This window comes from Mirounga leonina, unplaced genomic scaffold (genome assembly GCF_011800145.1).
Source record: "Mirounga leonina isolate KUSES-001 unplaced genomic scaffold, KU_Mleo_1.0 Mir_165, whole genome shotgun sequence".
NCBI lineage: Eukaryota > Metazoa > Chordata > Mammalia > Carnivora > Phocidae > Mirounga > Mirounga leonina.
In genome coordinates, this window is record NW_023270415.1 from 82,087,541 (window position 1) to 82,107,281 (window position 19,741).

The 19,741-nt window shown below is 58.8% G+C and overlaps 1 protein-coding gene across 1 annotated transcript in view; it reads left to right on the top strand.

Moving 5' to 3' along the window:
- Nucleotides 1-19,741, top strand: part of MROH1 (maestro heat like repeat family member 1) — a 68,550-nt gene that overhangs the window by 12,464 nt on the left and 36,345 nt on the right. The window contains exons 4-13 of the mRNA XM_035012286.1: nt 2,198-2,267; nt 3,271-3,416; nt 7,265-7,396; nt 7,794-7,956; nt 8,143-8,241; nt 12,400-12,551; nt 13,050-13,190; nt 13,541-13,633; nt 17,578-17,656; nt 18,170-18,283. Coding sequence (XP_034868177.1) covers nt 2,246-2,267; nt 3,271-3,416; nt 7,265-7,396; nt 7,794-7,956; nt 8,143-8,241; nt 12,400-12,551; nt 13,050-13,190; nt 13,541-13,633; nt 17,578-17,656; nt 18,170-18,283 — 1,141 coding nt within the window. The 5' untranslated portion in view covers nt 2,198-2,245. The remainder of the gene's footprint in view (nt 1-2,197; nt 2,268-3,270; nt 3,417-7,264; nt 7,397-7,793; nt 7,957-8,142; nt 8,242-12,399; nt 12,552-13,049; nt 13,191-13,540; nt 13,634-17,577; nt 17,657-18,169; nt 18,284-19,741) is intronic.

The window sequence follows — 19,741 nt, forward strand, 5'->3', positions numbered from 1 at the left end:
CAGGACCCCGGGATCATGACCCGAGCCGAAGGCAGATGCTCAATGACAGCCCCCCAGGCGCCCCTGCATGCAACTCTTGATCTTGGGGTTATGAGCTTGAGCCCCATGCTGGGTGTAGAGATTAGTTAAAATGAGGGCACCTGGATGGCTCAGTCGTTGAGCGTCTGCCTTTGGCTCAGGTCATGATCCCAGGGTCCTGGGATCGAGTCCCACATCGGGCTCCCTGCTCCGCGGGGAGCCTGCTTCTCCCTCTCCCACTCCCCCTGCTTGTGTTCCTGTTCTCGCTGTCTCTCTCTGTCATATAAATAAATAAAATCTTTAAAAAAAAAAAGATTAGTTAAAAAGAAAACTTAAAAAAAATAAGATGAAATAAAAACTTGCATCTTTTCTGTCATTTCATTGAGGTTTTGGTGGGATGATGCTTGCTTGGGACCAGTCTGCCTTCCTGACCTGGAGTTCTCACTCACTTATAATTGTGCCGCCCCGCACCCTGTGACGTCTCAGCTGCTCTTTCCTTCCTGTGTGTCTGTAGCCAGCTGAGGGTCGTCTTGCTTGGTTGGGGGCAGGTCCTGGCAACTCGCCTTTATCCCCTCTGTCCTTTCATGTCTGAGGGGTAATCGGGAGGGCCCGGGGTGGAAGTGATCAGTGAGGGGCAATGCAGTCACAGCAGGCAGGAGACACCGTGTTAGAAAGCTGCCAGCTACCGTGCTGATGGCCTGTGGCCCCTCTGAGCTTGCGGGCCTTGGAGAGTGTGACGTAGGTCTGAATTCGTGCCCAAGTGGTAAAGGGGTAGAGGCACTTTCTTCTTTGGGTCCATCTGTTGCAAGGGATGCTTCAAAGCATGCAGTGTTTGAAAGCTGCAGCTCTTTGTTTTTAAAGATTGATTGATTGATTTGAGAGAGAGCGAGCGAGCAGGGGAGGGGCAGAGGGGGAGAGAAGAGAGAGTCTCAAGAAGATTCCCCACTGAGCATGGAGCCTGATGCGGGGCTTGATACCATGACCCAAGCCGAAACCAAGACCGACCGCGCTCCCCAGGCGCCCCGAAAGCTGCACCTCTCAAATGCCGTGGGCTGTTTGGATGGTTGGTTTCTGGCGGCAAGGAACCTGGATCCCCATGCTGCCCAGCCAGTCCCTCTGAGCCACGAGGAGGCTCATTCTGTGCTGTGCCAGAACTCTCAAGCACAGGGGATCTGGAGCCTGCAGTGATCAAGGCCCTCGTTCTTGGCCCTCGGGGCAGGTTTCCATGCCCTCACAGACTGTTGGTGATGGCAGGCTTATGTATGCCCTCTCTTCTTTACAGAGAAAGGGAGGATGCTGTAGGTGGTGACCCACACTTGCCCAGGTCACCGTGTGGGCTGACATCACCCCGGTGGGGCTGCCAGGTGGGGCAGAGGAGAACTGGTGGCTGTTGAGGGAAGCTGCCTTCTGTCCTCCGTGAGTGGCTCTGCCGTGGTATGGCAGATAGCTCCCCCCAGGAAAAGGCACTGAAATCAGGGTTTTTTTTTTTTGTTTTTTTTGTTTTTTTAAAGATTTTATTTATTTATTTGAGAGAGAGAATGAGAGAGAGAGAGCATGAGAGGGGGGAGGGTCAGAGGGAGAAGGAGGCTCCTCGCCGAGCAGGGAGCCCAATGCGGGACTCGATCCAGGGACTCCAGGATCATGACCTGAGCCGAAGGCAGTCGCTTAACCGACTGGGCCACCCAGGCGCCCTATTTATTTATTTTTTAAAAGATTTTATTTATTGAGAGGGAGAGAGAAGGATAGCATGAGAGGGAGGAGGGTCAGAGGGAGAAGCAGACTCCCCGCTGAGCAGGGAGCCCGATGTGGGACTCGATCCAGGGACTCCAGGATCATGACCTGAGCCGCAGGCAGTCGCTTAACCAACTGAGCCACCCAGGCGCCCCAGGGGGTTTTTTGATGAGTTTTATTTTTTTTAATTTTTTAGAGTGCGTGGGGGGGGTGGCGCAGGGGGGCAGAGGGAGAAAGAGTCTCAAGCACACTCCCTGCTGAGCAGGGAACCTGACGTGGGGCTTGATACCAGGACCCCAAGATCATGACCTGAGCCAAAATCAAGAGTTGGAGACTTAACGGACTGAGCCCCCCAGGCACCCCAGAAATCTTATTTTATACAAACACAGTGACTGCCTGTAAATGGAAGAGGGGTATGATTTAATTGCTGTGCTTTTGCTTACTCCAGGTTTGAGAAGAAGCTGTCCATGTTCACACTGGGTGAGGCGAAGCCAAGATGACAGAGTCCTACGTGAAGAGTGAGTGTGTAGGGCCCCAAGGGCAGGATGCGGGGGGTGGGGGGGATTGCCGCCTAGCTTTTGAGTTTGGGTCCCAGAGGAGCACCTGGCCTTGAGTGAATGAGGCTTGAAGGAAGGACTATTGCAGGGCATGCGTTCCCTGTGTTCAGTAAAAACAAAAAAGAAAACAAAGTGGTTGTCTCTGTAGTGACTGAATCATAGGGGGACGATTTGGCTGCTGGCTCAGTGCGGCATGGGAATGGTGTTTGCTGGGTACAGGGGGCTTTGTGCTGCGTAGAGGGGACCCTGCGCCCTTGCCCCTTTCTACACAAGACATGGTCCAGCAGCCATTGTGGCTATCCACTCTGTCCCTGAAGCTGGGGCCAGCAGTTTGCTGCCCCACGGACCTCTCTCTCCAGGATTGAGGACCTATAAGCGCTTATTTGCAGGTACCATGCCTGAGCTCCGGGGACACTGAGGATGGCAGGGTCCTATCTAGGGGGCACCGAGCAGGAGAGGTCTGGCTCTGAGTGTAGGGCGCTGACCAGCAGGGATGGGATGATGAGGAGTTGTCCTTGGGGGCAGTTAGTGGGACTGGGGTGGTCCCCAGGACGGGACAGTTGGCCACCTGGGGGCCGCTTCCCACCCAGCCCTGAGCCCGTAACACCTGCCTTTTACAGCAGCCACGGTCCAGTGGGGGCAGGAGACGTGAAGCAAGCACAGCCTGGGGCCTAAGGTCAGGTGCAGTTAGCCAGAGTGCCCTCCGAGCAGCCGGCCAGTGGATCCCAACAGAGACCCTGGCGAGCAAGGTGGGGGGAGGCAGCATGGGTATAAGAGCACCTCGGATGTATATGGCTGAGGTGGGCAAGGCGGCCAGGCAGCGGGGGTCAGGGCCGGCCGCTGGGGCAACGGGAACGTGCAAGAGTGGGAGGGGGCAGGCGTCCTCCGGCTCTGAGGCCGAGGCAGGCGATGGTGGGTGGGGTGGGCTGGGCCTGAGCGCACACACTGGGCTTGGTCACTGCAGAGCTGTCCGCCATCCTGCTGGATGCCATCACCGACAAGGACCCTCTGGTGCGGGAGCAGGTGTGCGGCGCCCTGTGCGCCCTTGGAGAGGCACAGCCTGAGGAAGCCCTCAGCGCCTGCGAGGAGTACCTGTGGCAGCATGAGAAGGTATTCCCTGCCCGGGGCCACAGGCTGGCTGGGGAGGTGAGCTGCCCTTCTGTGGGGCGGGGCCTGTAGGTGAGCATGGGTCTGGAGCTGGGAGCCAGTTGCTGTGGGCAGAGGCCACACCTGCAAGTCCAGCTTCCCTTGAGATGGGGCATTGCCAGGACGGAAGAGCCGCCTTGTCTTGTGTCCGGTGGCTCGGTCCGCGTGGGGGCACTGGGTGGGGTGGCTCGGCGTCCAGCCGTCACGCACGGAGGCTGTGTTGCTGTCCCCATTCACCCCCTGGCCAGGGACCGGACAGCTCTCCCTGCCGGGGTCTGTGCTGTCCCCCAGGGAGAGAAGGCCCCTCGTCATCAGCTACGGTAAGAGGAGCAGGTGGGCCAGCGCTCAGAGGTAGGGGCGCAAGGGGTGGCTGCCCGAGGAGGGGGGCCTTTCCCTCACTGCCCTCCCGCTGACGGCCGCCGCGGCAGCCTCCTGGGGCTTGTGCCCGGTGGGGGGGGCCTGCCGGGCCGTCGGAGAGCTGTCCTCTGAAATCATTGTGTGCCATCTCTCGTTTTTCTGTGTGTGGTGTGGGCCCTTCCGGGAAGGGAAAGAGACTTTTGCAGCCTCCAGAGACCATTTTTCTCTTTGTTTGATTTGACACCTTGATATGGAAAAAGGGATCTCTGTATAACGGGAGTTAACTCGCTCTCATGTGTCAACTGCCATCTCCTGGGGACACAGGTCAGTCCCACCGAGCGGCCCCTGAGCCGATTGCTCCTGGGCTTCTGTGTTTGCGTCGGAGCACTAGGACTGCTGAGGGCACTGGGATTGGAGACGCGCCGTTCGTGGCGCGGGAATGCACGCTTGGGCACCGTGTGAGTCCACCGCGTGTGTCCACCGTGGCTCGTCTGTGGCTTTGAAGAGCTTCGCGCTGCTTCTCTGTGTGGCTGAGGGGCTCCCTCCGTGATGCGCTGAATCGCTGTCTGACGTGACCGCTGACTGGGGCCGCCCTGACCGCTTGAGGAGCCGGCACCGGCCAAAGGGCGCTTACTGAAGGCGGCTACGGGAGCCTTTGTTAGTTTTAGCGATTCGCTGCAAAATTTAAGCGTGCTTCCCGCTTGTCATTTTCTAACTCATTTATAATTTTACTCCTCTTCTAGGCTTTTTGGTTTCTTTAACCAATTTAAATATCTTCCTTCACATTTGCATATTTGCGGTAAAAGTACCTTAAGCGGGAAGCTCTGTCCTGCCGACAGTGTGCCCCCCTCCAGGCGCCTCCCTCTGCCCTAAGGCCGCCCACATCCGTCACAGCCATACTTTATGGGGCCGTGCCTGCGGCGCTGTGCACGTTTCCCAGCCCGTCGACTCTCCCCGGAGGGAGCGTGGGCTGCGCACACAGGGGCGCTCAGGCCGGTGGGTGGGAAGTGACTGAGGGAACAGAGGCAAAAATAGCCGTCCTGGCCTGTCAGGCTTACTCCAGCAAGAGCAAGCTTGTACTTGTCCCAGTTCCGGAGGCCGGGAGTCCAAGGTCCCCGTGCTGGCAACTTCCGTGTGTGGCAGGGACCCACTTCTTGGTGCAGAGACCGCCTTCTCACTGTGTCCTCACACGGCAGGGGGCAGGCCGGGGCTTTCTGGGGTCTCTTTAGAAGGCTCTAGTCCCACCCATGGGGCTCCACCCTCGTGACCTACTCACCTCCCGAGACCCCGCCTCCCACTTTGATCACTTGGGGTGAGGTTCCCACACAGGAATTTCGGGGGCTGCAGTCTCTCACAGTAGTGAAGTCAGTGCGTGTGGTGGGCGCCGGCTCCCAGCTAAGGCCCTGACCCGAGTGTGCAAAGCTGCCCACCTGAGTAGACTCGAACTGTACCCAGCAGGATAGCTCAGCACCAGAGGAAACTCGCCGCACGCACTGGCACTGCCCGTGGCCAAGGCCCGGCCTACACACGGCCTGGGCGTCCGGTTAGTCTCTGCAGTGGTGGGGGGCAGGGCAGAATGACGGGTCCACGGCAGCCCACCACACCTCAGCCTGTTGAGCGGGAACTCTCACACACACCCACTCCAGGCCTGCGTTGGCCGTCAGCGAGCCCAGTGCCCTGTCCCTCGTCTGTCCCCGCTCAGTTCCTGCTGCGCTCAGATGACAGGGCTGTGGTTTTATCACCGTGCACGCAGAGCCTGCTGAGGCCCAGTGGAAAACCTCTGTCAGGGAAGCCACCGCGGCTTGCTCTGATGCGACTGGTGTTCTGCCCGTGGAACTTTTAATAGAAAACGGGGGGAAAAAACACCCACGTTTTCTTTAAAACTAAGCAGCTGTTGCAGTCCCTTTTAAAATCCCAATGATGTTTTTTGCAGAAATAGTAAAAGCCATCCTAAAATTCATACGGAATCTCAATGGACCCAGAATTAGCCCAAACTGTTTAAAAGGAACAAAGCTGGGGACTCACACCTCTTGACTCCAAAACCTACTACAGGGCTACTGGAGTCAAACAGGGTGGTGGAGACTGACATAGAGACAGACATGTAGACGAAGGGAATGGGATCGAGAGCCTAGGAATAAACCCTCGTGTATGTGGTCGAGTGAATTTTGACAAAATTTATTACCGAGAGAACAAAACCGAAAACTAGAGCTTTTCCCCGAAAAATGAAGGCAGATTATGTGATCTCTTCGTATATCTAGAGATGTTTAGGTGTTGGCTTTTTTCAGGAGCAGAGATCATGTCCATTTGTGGGCCTGGCTGCCTGTGGCCCCCTTGGAGGGAGCCGGTGCCCTGGCCTGAGCGGCGGCCCCATCAACTATACACCCCTGCTTTTCTTGGTTCCTCCAGCCCGAGTTGTCTTTCTTTCTTGCCACTTTGTCTTCGGTCACGCAAGCTCAATCCTGCCGCAGCGCAGGCCTGGGCACCACCTGTGGCACAGAGTGCCCGCCCTCATCTGGATGCTCCATTCCTGGGGCAGGGGAGTCCTCAGGAAAGGCCAGCCTTGGTCTTCCCCTGCGCCCTGCCAGTTTCTTGCCCTCTCCTCCAGACTCTGAGCGCCTGGGGGCTCCTGGCCGGATGGAGCCTTCCGCATGGCTTGGCTGGGCTCCCCTCCGCAGTTCTTGCATTGCAGTGGGGTGTCTGGGCTTCCTGGCCCCGCCCCCCCCGCCCCCACCTGCAGCCTTGCCATCACCACACGTCCTCAGTTAGGGCGAGGATGAGTGCCCCGGGTCGCAGCTGCGAGGTGCAGACAAGGACGATGTCTGGGCCAGCGGCAGGACTTGTGCGGGGCTCACCCAGAGCAGGGGAGAAAGGCTCGGATGGCGGCTGAGTGGGGCGCAGGGACCGGGCAGCGCCGTCATCTTCCATTTTAGTCTCAGGACCCTTGGACATATTTGTCAGCTTGGGGAGGGGTGTGACAGACGGGGCCCCCTGGGGGTGGGGAGGGTGGGGAGGGCCCCTGGGTGAGGAGAGGGCCCTCAGGTGGGAGGGCCGGCCAAGCGGTCTCCTCTGACAGGCACTCACTGGGAGCCTGAAAGATGCCTGGTGGCAGAGACCTCTGTTGTGATGGGACCTCTCGGGGCAGTGCAGCTTCTGGCCGGGAGACCCTGGCCACAGTGGGGAGGGCTGCCGTCTGCTGCTCGTGGGTCTTGCACAGAACACTCTTGGCAGTGCTGACAGTGACGTGCCCCCAGCCACTTCCCACGGTCCTTTCTTTGCGGGGCACGAAGGCTCTGGGCGCACGAGGAGTGGTCAGGCGTGCTCCGTTTCTCCTTGTTGGGGCAGCCACGGGTGATTTTATTTTGAGTAGCCCCTCTAGAGAAAGCAGGAGGCATCAGCAGGGTGCCTGGGTGCTGGGCTCCCCTTCCAGGACCTTCCTCAATGGTTTCTCTGCTCAGTTGGCACATCCTTACCGGACGATGATCCTGAGGGCCATGGAGACGGTTGTGAGCGGCCACATCAGTGAGCTGCGCAAGGACAAGGCCAGGGCCATCATCCTCCTGGCCTCCAGCGAGATGACCAGGGCGAAGGTAAGGGCACACCTGTGTGGCTTGGGGAGGGAACCTCTTCACTAGAACTTTCTGCCCAAGCGCATGAAGAACGTGGTCACCCCAATGTTTGGGGTGGAAATTGAAGCAGAGAGCCAACTTCCTAAACCCCAGGGCAGATGTGAGGGTGCCCACATCACAGTGTTTGGGGGGTGGTGCTGGGCTCTGCACGGGACCTGGCCCCCCGGGCAGCACTCTTCTTTCCCTGCAGGTGGAGGTGGCAGGTGCTTGGCGCCTGCTCCTGGGCAGGGGAGGGCCTTGGGAGAGCCTGAAAACGGGGCAGAAGGCCTCCCTGTTGCCTCTTGGGCAGTTTGAGGTGAGGGCCTGGCTCCTTTGTTTGTTGAGCGCCTCAGTGCAGGTTTTGGGGCGGGGGGGACAGGAATTGGTTTGTGACTGGCAGCAGGCCGCCAGCAACGTCCTGGTGGCTGTTGGGAAGCGGTTCATCGGCCAGGTGATGGAGGAGCTGCTGAGCAAGTTCCAGCCTGGGGCCCTGCCACACTACTTCGTGGTGCAGACCCTCGCCAGCCTCGCGGCTTCCAATGGTAGGTACCGCTTGGCCCGCCTCCACCTGCATTCCAGAGCCAGTCGGGAGGCCCTCTCCAGCACGGGGCCCAGGCACCGTCTGCCTCTCCCTGGGACACGGGGGGTGGCGCGTGGAGGCCAGGCCAGGTGAGGCGGGTGCTGGCGGGGCCTCCCTCACACGCCCCCCTCACGCCCCCCTCTTGCAGTGTTCGGCATGGTGCCCTTCCTGACGTCTATCCTGAGCACCATGCTGCCCATGCTGGGCATGGCCAAGCATGATACGATGAGGGTGGCGTTCTGCTGTGGTAAGACGGGGTCTCTGAAGGCGGGTGAGGTCTCCGGGGAGGCGGCTGGGAGCTGCCTGCCCGCCCCTTGGCCTTTGTGGAGGGTCATGAGTCCTTTAGGCTAAGGAGGGCAGAGCACTCGCAGGTGACTGCAGAGGTGTGGGCGGAGACTCGGCCTCTCCCTCTGGCTGCTTCTGGCTATTGGTAGGGACCCCCTCTACCTTACAGTGCAGTTCCCCGAGGCTTGGACACTTGTGGTGGTGCGGGAAGAGACCTCCCCAGAGCTGCAGAGACTTCCCGTTTTTCTCCCTGCCCAGTGCTGGGTGTCTCGGAAAGGGGCATTCACGCTCCTCCTTCCTCCTGTGTCTGGGCAAGAGATGGCACCGTGGTGGGCCCTTGGTGGAAAGGGAGGCATTCCCGGTGGAAGGGGAGCAGAGGCTCCTGAAACACAGAGGGGGTGCAGGGGGGCTGGGCCTCCCTCAGAAGCCACCGCACTGCCCTTATCCTTCAGCTTCCTCAGGAACGCTGTCAGCTCTGGCACTGAGGGGAGGGAGGGGGCACCAGGTCAGCCGAGACCCTCGGAGCAGGCCTGCGGTTAGGAGGGTCTCAGACGCGGGAGAGGCTGGTGACAGGATGGGGTCGGGAGCACCCAGAGCTCAGCTGAGGGGTTGCTGGGTCTTTGCCTGCTGGCCTTGTGCTGCTGTTGCTCCTCGGTGCCCTGGGGGCGGGCGGGAGCCTGGGGAAGCTACCAGCCCGCGCACACCTGGAGGCTGTCGAAGCCGGGATACCTGCTCACAGTCGCTTTGGGTCCCAGGGCCTCCCGCAGGGGCTCCAGCTTCTGCCACCCTCCGCCGGCCCCTCGTCCCGTCTCCCGTGTCCCCGCCGTGGCCTCCTTCCTGTCTTCTCATAGGCTCCTCCCACTGTGGCTGACGGCAGACTCCCTGGGTTGTATGTGGAAACCCTCCTCAACGTAGTTTTGGCTAAAAAGAGAATTTGCGACAGGATCCCAGGGCTGCTGACCCAGGGTTTCCCACTGAGCGGGAATGCGGAGCAGGACACAGAAGGGGCAGGCCGTGCGGGTGTGGGGGCGGGAGCCTCTGGTATATACTTGGAGGTGCTGAAAACAAGGCAGGGGGCTTGGGGGGCCAGCTGGGACTGGGTGCGTCCAGGCTGGAGGGGAGGGAGAAGAGCCCCAGGGCACAGTCACTGTCCACCCCACACAGCTCCTTGGAAGGACACACCGCAGCCTGCAGCTGCTGAGGCCTGGAGCAGGAGGCCGGCCCGCAGTGCTGAAGAACTGATTCCTTCCCCTTGGCGGTTTTTGCTACGTCTGTGTCTTCTCTCGTGTGTGAAGCGAGGGGGTTTCACCAGCAGATGCTCGGCCGCAGGGCATCCCCGTAGCCAGGTGCCCACGCCTCACCACAGATGAGCATGCCCGCCTGCGACTGGAGGAGAGAGCGGCCCTTCCTGCTGGCACGGGGCACCGTGAGCAGGCCGAGGCCTCCTGTCCTTGCAGGTGGGCCTGTGTCCACTGAGGCCAGTGGCCCTGGGCCAAGCACAGAACTTTGTGCACGGTGGAAGGTCCTCACTGGTTGAATTCCTAGGACGCTTCGGCCAGGTGGGGGAAGAGCTGGGATGCGCAGAGGTGGAGTTGGCATCCCCCAGACAGCCAGGTGCGCAGTGGGCCTGGCCATCTTGGCAGCACCGACAGCAGCCCCGATGACCACCCCAGAGGAAAGTCCCTGAGGCTTGGGGAAAGCAGACAGTCCAGGGAGAAGAAAGCGGGCAAGAAAGAAAAGGCGTCATTAACCCCTCAGGGAGGGGAGAGGGAAAGCAGAGCATGTTGCCATGAGGCAGCTACTTTCAGAGAGCACAGCTGAGCTTTTCGGGGTTACGATGACAGATGGCGACCAGAAATGGAAGAGAAGGTTGAGGAAATTCCCCAGAAAACAGAGCAAAAATACAAACATATGGAAAATAGAGAAAGAAGGAAGGATTGGCATGAAGTTGCATTCAAATAGCGGATACCCTTGAAAGAATGAACGGAGCAAATGGGTGGAAGAGTGAAGTCCCCAGCATGCCCCGGAGCGGGGGGTTCCAGGCAGAGGGGTCCTCCAAGCACCCACACCAAGATGCTTTTATGGGACAGCCTTCTCCCCAGCTCAGAGGAGGGCGCCATGAACTGATGGACTTGCTATGTGAATGGGCAGGTCCGTGGCCAAGGGAGGCCCGGGATGCTGGCAGGAGATGCGGAGATGGCATTAGTGACCCCTGCCTGGGGAGCCAAGCTGGCGTGACGTGAGCTGGCTGCCCTGGCCTTGGGGGAGGCGACGTGGAACGCTGCAGACTCGTTATGAGCAACCCCAGCGCTTGCTTCTGGAGGAAAAGAAATCGAGCTTGGGGAAGGTATAGGAGAACAGCTCTTTGACCTTCCGCGCATGTGTGTAACTGAGTAACAACAGTCAAAACCTAGTAACAAAGTGGGAAGGTCAGTTTCTGCTTCCGGCAATATAGTGGTCTGTTACCCTGAAAAACCTCACTACAAAATGCCAGGAAGCGCCGGTCAGTTTGACCACCATCCTGATTACGGAGCTCAGAGAGGCGAGAGCATCGGGTGGACAGGGAGGATGAGAGCAGGGGTCTGGCCCTGCTCCACGAGGCAGCAGCTGTGCGGCGGGTGGGGGCGAGTTGGCCTGGGCTGGACCCTCCAGGGGCCCGTGTTGCTCCAGGACATGGTTTTCTCCTGAAATTTCTTTATCTTTTATTTTTAAAAGATTTTATTTAAGGGGGGGAGGAGCACAAGCGGGGGGAGCAGCAGAGGGAGAAGCAGACCCCCCGCTGAGCAAGGAGCCTGGACTCGGGGCTCAATCCCAGGACCCCGAGGTCATGACCTGAGCCGAAAGCAGACGCTTCACCGACTGAGCCACCCAAGCGCCCCTCTTCTAAAATTTCTTTAAATTCTCTCTCTTTCTTGGGAACTCATAACCGTGATTGCCCTCATGTACACCTAGGGGTCAGGCTTATTCTTTCTGTTGGACTGGGGAGCCCACACTGAGAAGGTAGCCACGTAAGTGGGCCACGTGAGAGCTGGACTGGACAGGGGCAAGTGGGCCTGCTGGGTGAGGTGGCAGATCCCTGGGGTCGCCTCCAGGGGGTCTCACAGGCTGGTGCGACCCCTCCCCGCGAGGCCTTGAGAGTCGCTGGCTCTCCTGGCCATTCCCCGGCTCCACTCCCGAGCCCTTAGAGGGGCTGCACGACAGGGCCCTAGCTCGGCCTCTCCCTGACCAGGGTCAGCCCTTGCTGACCACTCGCAGGCCTTTGTCTCTGCCTGGACTTCTGCAGCTCGCAGTCACCTTCAGGGACGCGGCACGCTGTCTCAGGCCTGCCGCACCCCAGCCCGGGCCCTGCGACCCTGGCAAAGTGTGCGGCATTTGTGTCCGTCTGTGAGGGGTGAGCTGGGCACAGCACCTCCTCTTTTTGCCTTACAGCTGGCTGGCATGGGCCGGGCGCTGTGAACCGAGGGCGTTTTGGGGTGGTTGGTACCTGTGTTCCCGGGGCTGCCGTAACGTAGTACCCCAAACGAGGGCACTTCCGATGAGAGAAACGGGCGCCGGGCTGGCTCCATCGGTGGAGCGTGCGACTCTTGGTCTTGGGGTTGTGAGTTCAAGCCCTATGTTGGGTGTAGGGATTACTTAAAAATCACATCTTAAAAAAAAAAAAAGATGGAAGTATTCTCTCACGCTTCTAGAGGCCAGAAGCTCGAGATAGCTGTCACCAGGGTTGGTTTCTTCTTGGGGGCTCAGAGGGTGGCTCTGCTCCGTCTCCCCCCCGGTCTGTGCCCTGCTGCACGCTGCCGTCTCCTCTCTGTGTGTCTGTGTCTGTGTGTTCTCTTCTAGGGACTCAGTCTTGTAGGGTTCAGGGCCCACCGTATCCCACCACGATCCCATCTTAAGTAGTTATATCTGCAAAGATGCTCTTTCCAAAAAAGGTTGCTTTGTGAGGTTCTGGGAAGGACGTGGGTGCGGGGGACACTGTTCACCCCAGTACAGTCGTGGAGTCACACGCTTGGCCACTGTGCTCGGGAGGGTGTCTTGCGGGTGGGGGGTTGCCGGGAGGGGCAGCAAGGCACACGTGGTGTGACCAGCGGTAACCAGCGCTGTCCCCCTCACCCTGGGGTAGTTCTGCAGCACTTCAGCGAGAGCACGCTGGAGTACCTGGCCAACCTGGACCAAGCCCCAGACCCCACGGTCAGGAAGGACACCTTTGCCACGGACATCTTCAGTGCCTACGACATCCTCTTTAACCACTGGCTGCCGAGCCGCGAAGCCAAGGTGTGTTGGGGACTGTGGCCTCCCCTCGCTGGCCGCTCTCTCCCGCCCCCACGGGGTCCTGGTCTGCTCCCATGGCCTGAGCCTCTCCCACTCTGCTGCGGGCTTTGGGGGAGGGGTCCCAGGGAGGGGTAGAGCCAACTGTCCACACAGGCTTCCCAGTCCCGTCCGTGTCCCGCCCCCTGGCTCGGGGGTGCGGGTTTCGTCAGGGGGTGACGGTGCAAGGTCTGCCTTCCTACCCCACTCTGCCTGGAGGCTCCTGCATTGCTGGGGGGTGGGCTGGGGGTGGCAGTTTCCTTTACGGCCTCCCTGGCCTGGCCGCTGTCCGGACCCTGGCCGTGGTCACTCTGACCTCTCTGCCTTTGGACCCCTTTCGGAACCCCTAGTCATGTGGTAATGTGGGTTTCCTCACTTCTGGCCTTGGGTTCTTGGTGAATGGGCCTTTTGCCTCTCCACTCGGGCCAGTGGTTTGGACCTGAGCACCACGGCGCTCTTCCTCAGCTCCGGCTTGCCGTGGTGGAGGCCCTGGGGCCCATGAGCCACCTGCTGCCTAGTGAGAAGCTGGAGGAGCAGCTCCCCAAGCTCCTGCCCGGAGTCCTGGCCCTCTACAAGAAGCACGCCGAGACCTTCCACGTGTCCAAGGTGCGCACCTGCCCGCCGTGGCCTGTGCAGAGCTCTGTGCACTGACTCGCCCCCACCTGGCTCAGGACGGGAGGGTGCAGGCACCTGGGAAGGGCGGCTCGGAGAGTGCTGTTAGATTCAGTGGTGGGTGGGGCCTGGTCATATTTCTCCTCGATGCCCTGCCCTGCCCAGGGGTCCTTCACCTTGTCCTTCACCTTTTCTGTGCCCCCTGTCCTGAGACTTGCCCTCTCTTAATTCTTGACTTGGAGGTAGGGCTCCCTTACTGAGCCCTGAGGTGGGGTCTTTGCGGCCAGGAGGTGGGGCTGGGGCTTGAAGTAGGACCGACGGCCCCTGTCCTTTGTCTGGAGCAGAGCCTGGGCCAGATCCTGGAGGCTGCGGTGACCGTGGGCAGCCGCACGCTGGAAGCCCAGCTGGACTCCCTCCTGGCCGCTCTGCATGCTCAGGTAGGATGCGCGGGGGATGGGAATGGGGGGCACCTGTGGCAGGGCAGGCTGGGGCTCCACGGGTAGGGTGCAGGGGGGCATACTGAGGGTGGGGCGCTGGGGACATGCTGGGGACAGGGCCGGTATGACGGGGCAGGTCCTGGTGCCACCCATCCCCAGGTCTTGGGTGCAGATGCCTGCTGAGGCCTGCAGGGAGCAAGAGTGGGGCGGGCCGTCCAGCCTAGCAGGGCTGAAGTTGGGGTGTTCCCTGCATGGTGGGTGTGGCCCCTGGGATGAAGCTCCTCTCCTTGGCAGGAGTGGGCAGCCTCCAGGACAGAGAGGCCTGAGATGGCCTCGGGGCATCTGCACTGGCTGTGGGCCCCAGGAAGCCTGCAAGGGGAGGGGTCCTGAAAAATACTGGAGATGGGCTTCAGTGGGCCCATGAGCTGTGCAGCCCCCTCTCTCTAGGTCAGAGGAGAGGTGTGGAGGTCACAGGAACACAGAGGCAGGTGGGTGGAGTGGTAGGGAGCGAGTCCTGTCCATGGACTGCTGAGAGAAGAGGGGCATAAAATGAGAGAGGGGGGAGGGATGTGGGTCTCCTTCCTGCTCCCATAGCAGCTGGAATGCAGGCCTGGCCTCACATGGTCCTCCTAGCCAGGGGATGGGGAGGGCTGCCCTAGAGAGATTGAACAAAGCTATTGAACTTGAAAAATGGTGAAATGGATAGGTTCCTAAAAAAATAAAAATGTCAAACTTGGCAGCAGAAGAAAGAGAACTCAACTAAACCAACAAACAAGTGGAGATAGTCTTCCAAGACCTTCCTTCCTTCCTTCCAACACACACAGGGCCCACGTGGCTCTAAGGTTGAGTTCTACCCAACTTCTAATTTCCGTCCCATACGCGTGGGTTTGGAGACCAGGCAAAGATTCAGAGCTGCCTGATGGAGTAAAGTCAGTGTCGTCCAGGGGAGACTAAGTCTGTAGTTTGAGGTGCACATTAGAGCTAACGGATCCTGCACTCTACTCCCAAAACGGGAGGGACTGAGAAGCTGTCAGGATGCTCCCTCTCAGAAAGAGATTAGGGAAAAGAGTCTGGAACCTCGGTTGATGAAGAAAAAGCTTCTGATGACTTGCAACACCTATTTATCGTTAAAAGTCTTAGCAATAGGGATTGGGGAGGAACTTCTTGAACTCGTTAGGGTTCATGCATCCACACCCCCAGCATACCTCCTCTTGAGGGGGACTCCGGTGCATTCCCTTGGGGTCAGAGCAGGAAATCCCACTCAGTGGGCCCCGGAGACGTGAGGCTTTGTGGACTGTCGCCTGGCCTCCCCGCCCTGTCCCTGCCCCTGCTTTGTTTCTCCCTGTGGCACTCACCACCTTTGAACGTGCCCGACACCTGACTGCCTGTTGCTCGCCTCTCCACAGCTGCGGCGTAGACCGCGGGAGGCTGGGGTGTTGTCTGCTTTCCCTGCTGTCTACGCACCTGGCGCGGTACCTGCCACTCGTGAGCACTCAGTGTTTGTTTTAGGGAGGAGTGATTCCCTCATCTAGAAATCCACTCGTGTACAAACAGAATCCGCACACAGACACTAGAACGCGTAATAAGCTCAGGAAGGTTACCAGTTGCAAGAGCAACTTACCAGACAACAGCAGTTTCCTCCCCGGTACCGACGGACCGGCCAACTAGGCAGCGCCCAAAACATACCGTTTACAGCAGCAGCAGAAACGTGGCATGAAATGCCCCAGAACTGAGCTCACCAAGAGTGTCGGAGATCCCTGTGGAGAACAGGTGTGCCGCCCCGAAACCGCAGCAGTGAGAAAAGAGACGGCAGCTCAGGATCGTGTACTTAGTGTTGCAGGTGATTGCAGGGGCAGGAGGAGTGGAGATGCGGGCACGGAGCCGAGAAGCGGATGTGACGAGATTTTCTCTTGCCTCACAGCTGCCCACTCGTGTCTCCTGTTCTTCGGCTGGGTTTTCAGTTCCCATACTCACCAGCCTTCCATCCTATGTGCTGTCCCGGCTCCTGTTTTGTCCTTTGTCGTGCGGCTCTGTTCCTGATATTCTCTGCCACCAAAATTATCTAATGTTTCCATCGTTGTGTATCCATCTTTTATGTTATGGTATGGGTTTCGTTATATTTAGAAAAGCTTTTGAGTTATGCAAACTGTTTTTTTTTTTTTTAAGATTTTATTTATTTATTTGCAAGAGAGAGAATGAGAGACAGAGAGCACGAGAGGGAGGAGGGTCAGAGGGAGAAGCAGACTCCCTGCCGAGCAGGGAGCCCGATGCGGGACTCGATCCCGGGACTCCAGGATCATGACCTGAGCCGAAGGCAGTCGCTTAACCGACTGAGCCACCCAGGTGTCCCTGCTGGATTTTTTTTTTTAAGATTTTATTTACTTATTTGACAGACAACAAGAGAAGGGAGCACAAGCAGGGGGAGCGGGAGAGGGAGAGGCAGCCTTCCCGCGGAGTAGGGAGCCCGATGTGGGGCTCGATCCCAGGACCCTGGGATCATGACCTGAGCCGAAGGCAGATGCTTAACGACTGAGCCACCCAGGCACCCTATGTGTTTCTTTCTTTCTTTTTTTTTTTAAAGATTTTTTTAAAATTTATTTATTTGAGAGAGAGAATGAGAAAGAGAGAGCACATGAGAGGGGGGAGGGTCAGAGGGAGAAGCAGACTCCCCGCCGAGCAGGGAGCCCGATGCGGGACTCGATCCCGGGACTCCAGGATCATGACCTGAGCCGAAGGCAGCCGCTTAACGACTGAGCCACCCAGGCGCCCGCAAACTGTTTTTCAGAGCCTCCTATTACCTAATACACTTTTATTGTTTAATCCACCTGGAACTTATTTTAGGGAAACTGTGAGAATCCAACTTTTTCTGCTCTCCAGACGACCGCCCATTCGCATTAGTTATCTCCTGCCATGTAGCCAGTGATTCTGGAACGGGGTACCTTTACGAGGCGGCCGCGGGTTGCTCTGCGGCCACTGTGCAGGGTCCAGTCCCGGCTCAGCCGAGTGGTTCTGGCTCGGGGTCTCGTGTGGTGACAGTCTGAAGGCTCGGCTGAGGCTGGGGTCTCAGGTGGGGTGCCCTCGTGGGGCTGCTGGCTGGAGGCCTTGGTTCCTTGCCACGGGGCTGCTTGCACGTCCTCACGACTTGGCAGTCGGCCTCCCCCAGAGGGAGAGCCCGCTGCGCTGCCTTTCATGACCAGATGAGGTCTTTACAGTGGGAAGAGCAAGGAACTCCCTGGGAACCTGGGGCCAGTGCCTGCCCCTCACCCACTTCCCGCAGCTCTCCGCGTGCCAGCAGGGTCCAGCCTGGGGCAGAGCCTGTGGACCTGGGGACTCGCTCTGTACTGTTGGTCACCTCTTCTGCTGTACTCAGGAATTGCCATTGAGCGTTTTGCACAGAGGCCCTGCTGGTGTCCTTTGCCATGACCCTGACCCTGGGCATTGGGGGGGGCAGGACGGGGATGCCACCTCAGAGCTCAGCCCCGGGTGACTGGGGGGCTTCCGTGTCACCCGCTGAGGTGCAGTGGACCCTAGAGTCACATCTGCCAACGGCTTCAGCTCTTACTTTAACCAATGCAACTTTTTTTTTTTTTTACAATTTTGAATGAATCAGCACTAGGTGTTCGGTTTCCAGTGCTTTCTATATCCTAGAGATTAGTGGTCTCCAGCCCGTGCCCAGAGCCCGTGTGACACTGTGTCCTGGCTGTGGTGGGAAGGGGCCAGGACTTGGTTCTCTGGAGACACGAGGGCCAGACCGCGAGGGCTGAGGCTCGGGTCCCTGAACCAGCCCCTGATGGCGGGCGCGCACGTCTGTGTCACCCCAAGGAAGTGCTGGAGGTAGAAACCACGAGGCCTGGGCAGTCTCTCCGGGCCCCGTGGCTGGTGGGGCCCTTGGGAGGCAGCAGCGTTCCCCTGTGACTCGTGTCCGTCCTCTGTCCTTGGAGCAGATCTGCGTGCCCGTGGAGTCATCCAGCCCCCTGGTGGTGAGCAACCAAAAGGAGGTGCTGCGCTGCTTCACCGTGCTGGGTAAGCAGGCTGCGGCCTCTCCCGCAGGGCCCTCTGTGGGCACGCTGTCTGCTCACCGTGGGTGATCGCCTGTGTGCAGGTGGGCGGCTCCGGTCAGGGGTTGGAGCTGAGGAGGTTTCTTTGCTGCCTGGGCCTGGGCCTGGGCCTGTGTGTCACTCCAGAGCCTCCCCGCAGAGGCCGGGCCGGGCTGCAGCCCCTGGTGTCCACCCTCCCCACCTTGGGGTTTGCACACACCGGCGTCAAGCAGGGAGCAGATGATTACAAATACGGTTTTTGTTTGTTTTGTTTTGTTTTTTTTAAAGATTTTATTTATGTATTTGTCAGAGAGAGAGCACACAAGCAGGGGGAGCGGCAGGCAGAGGGAGAAGCAGGCTCCCCGCGGAGCAGGGAGACCGACGCGGGGCTCGATCCCAGGACCCTGGGATCATGACCTGAGCGGAAGGCAGACGCTTAACGACTGAGCCACCCAGGCGCCCCTACAAATACGTTTTTTGGATGTTGCTTGCCCTGCAGCTTCCTGTGCCCCTGACCGCTTACTGGCCTTCCTGCTGCCCAAACTCGATACCAACAACGAGAGGACCCGCGTGGGCACCCTGCAGGTGGTGCGGCATGTCATCAACTCGGCCGGTGAGTGCCCAGCGGGGGGCAAGGTCTGAAAAAGGCAGGCACTGTCCATCTTGCAGGTGAAAGGAACATCTTGCTCTGATTCTTTTTTTTAAGATTTTATTTATTTGAGAGAGAGAGAGCATGAGCGAGCACAAGTGGGGAGGAGGGACAGGCAGACTCCCCACTGAGCATGGAGCCTGATGCAGGGCTCTATCTCACCACTCTGAGATCATGACCTGAGCCAAAACCAAGAGTTGGACGCTCAACTGAGACCCCAGGCACCCCTTGCTTGAAATCTTTTTTCTTCTTCTTTTTTTCTTAGACTTTATTTATTTATTCATGAGAGACAGAGAGAGGTGGAGGCAGAGGGAGAAGCAGGCTCCCCGCTGAGCAGGGAGCCCCAGGGGAGGCTGGATCCCAGGACCCTGGGATCATGACCTGAGCCGAAGGCAGACACTTAACGACTGAGCCACCCAGGCGCCCCCCCCCCCTTGCTTGAATCCTTAAAAAAATTGTCCCTACTTTCTATCTTGCAAAATTCCAAACTTTTTCAAAAATACGTTTCTGCCCACCAGCGAATGTCCATCGTAGACATTTGCCTTTGATGGGTGGTTGCAGTCGCTGGGCTGCAGCGCCCCTTCCGGGCCAGGCGTTCCCTGCTCGCCCCCTGGCCTGGTGGCTCAGACATGTCCTAAGTCGTCTGTCGCGGCTGCCCTGGAGGGTCCAGTCAGAGAGACCTGTCTCTTAGGTGTGGGCCCCTGGGAAGGGTGCAGACCTGCTATTCGGCAGAACACCCCTTGGTCTGCATGTGTCTCATGACTCCCTCAGTCAGATGGAAGGCTCCGGGCTTCTGCTTCTAGGACTCATTTAATCAGCAACAAGCTTGGACACGTGGCACACCCGAGTTTGTATTTTTTGATGAGTCTTGGTCAGTAAATAATGGCCATGGGCCATGGTCGGCCTGCAGCCTGCTGTCGGGCAGCCCAAGCTCTGAGTGGGTTTTCCATGTTAACAGGTTGTAAAAGCAAAGAAGAGTGTGACAGACCACACATGGCCCTTGAAGCCTAAGATAGGTTCTCATTGGCCCTTTATGGAACAAGAATGCTGACCCCTGTCCAGGGAGGTCCTGTGGGTTGGGGCTGAGTCACAGACAGTGCCCGTGGACACGAGGCATCTTATGGAATTGGGGGACGATGCCCTGTGGGAAGGGGCCGGCAGCGCGCTGGCTCCCTGGGGAAGGGCTCCTCACACCCGGAGGATGGTGGTGGTCACACAGAGGTGAAGTGCGCGCCCGCCCCGCCCCGGCAGCCCCTCCTCGGAGCCCGTTTCCCTGATGAGGAGGCTGAGGTGACTCAGCTAGCGGCGCTGGGAGCCGGGTGCCTGTATCAGACGCCCGTGTGCAGGCAGACGCTCTCCTCCTGAACTGCCCCCTGGCTCGTCTGCTTTCAGGCTTGTCTTGTGCTCGCATAGGTCTTGTTT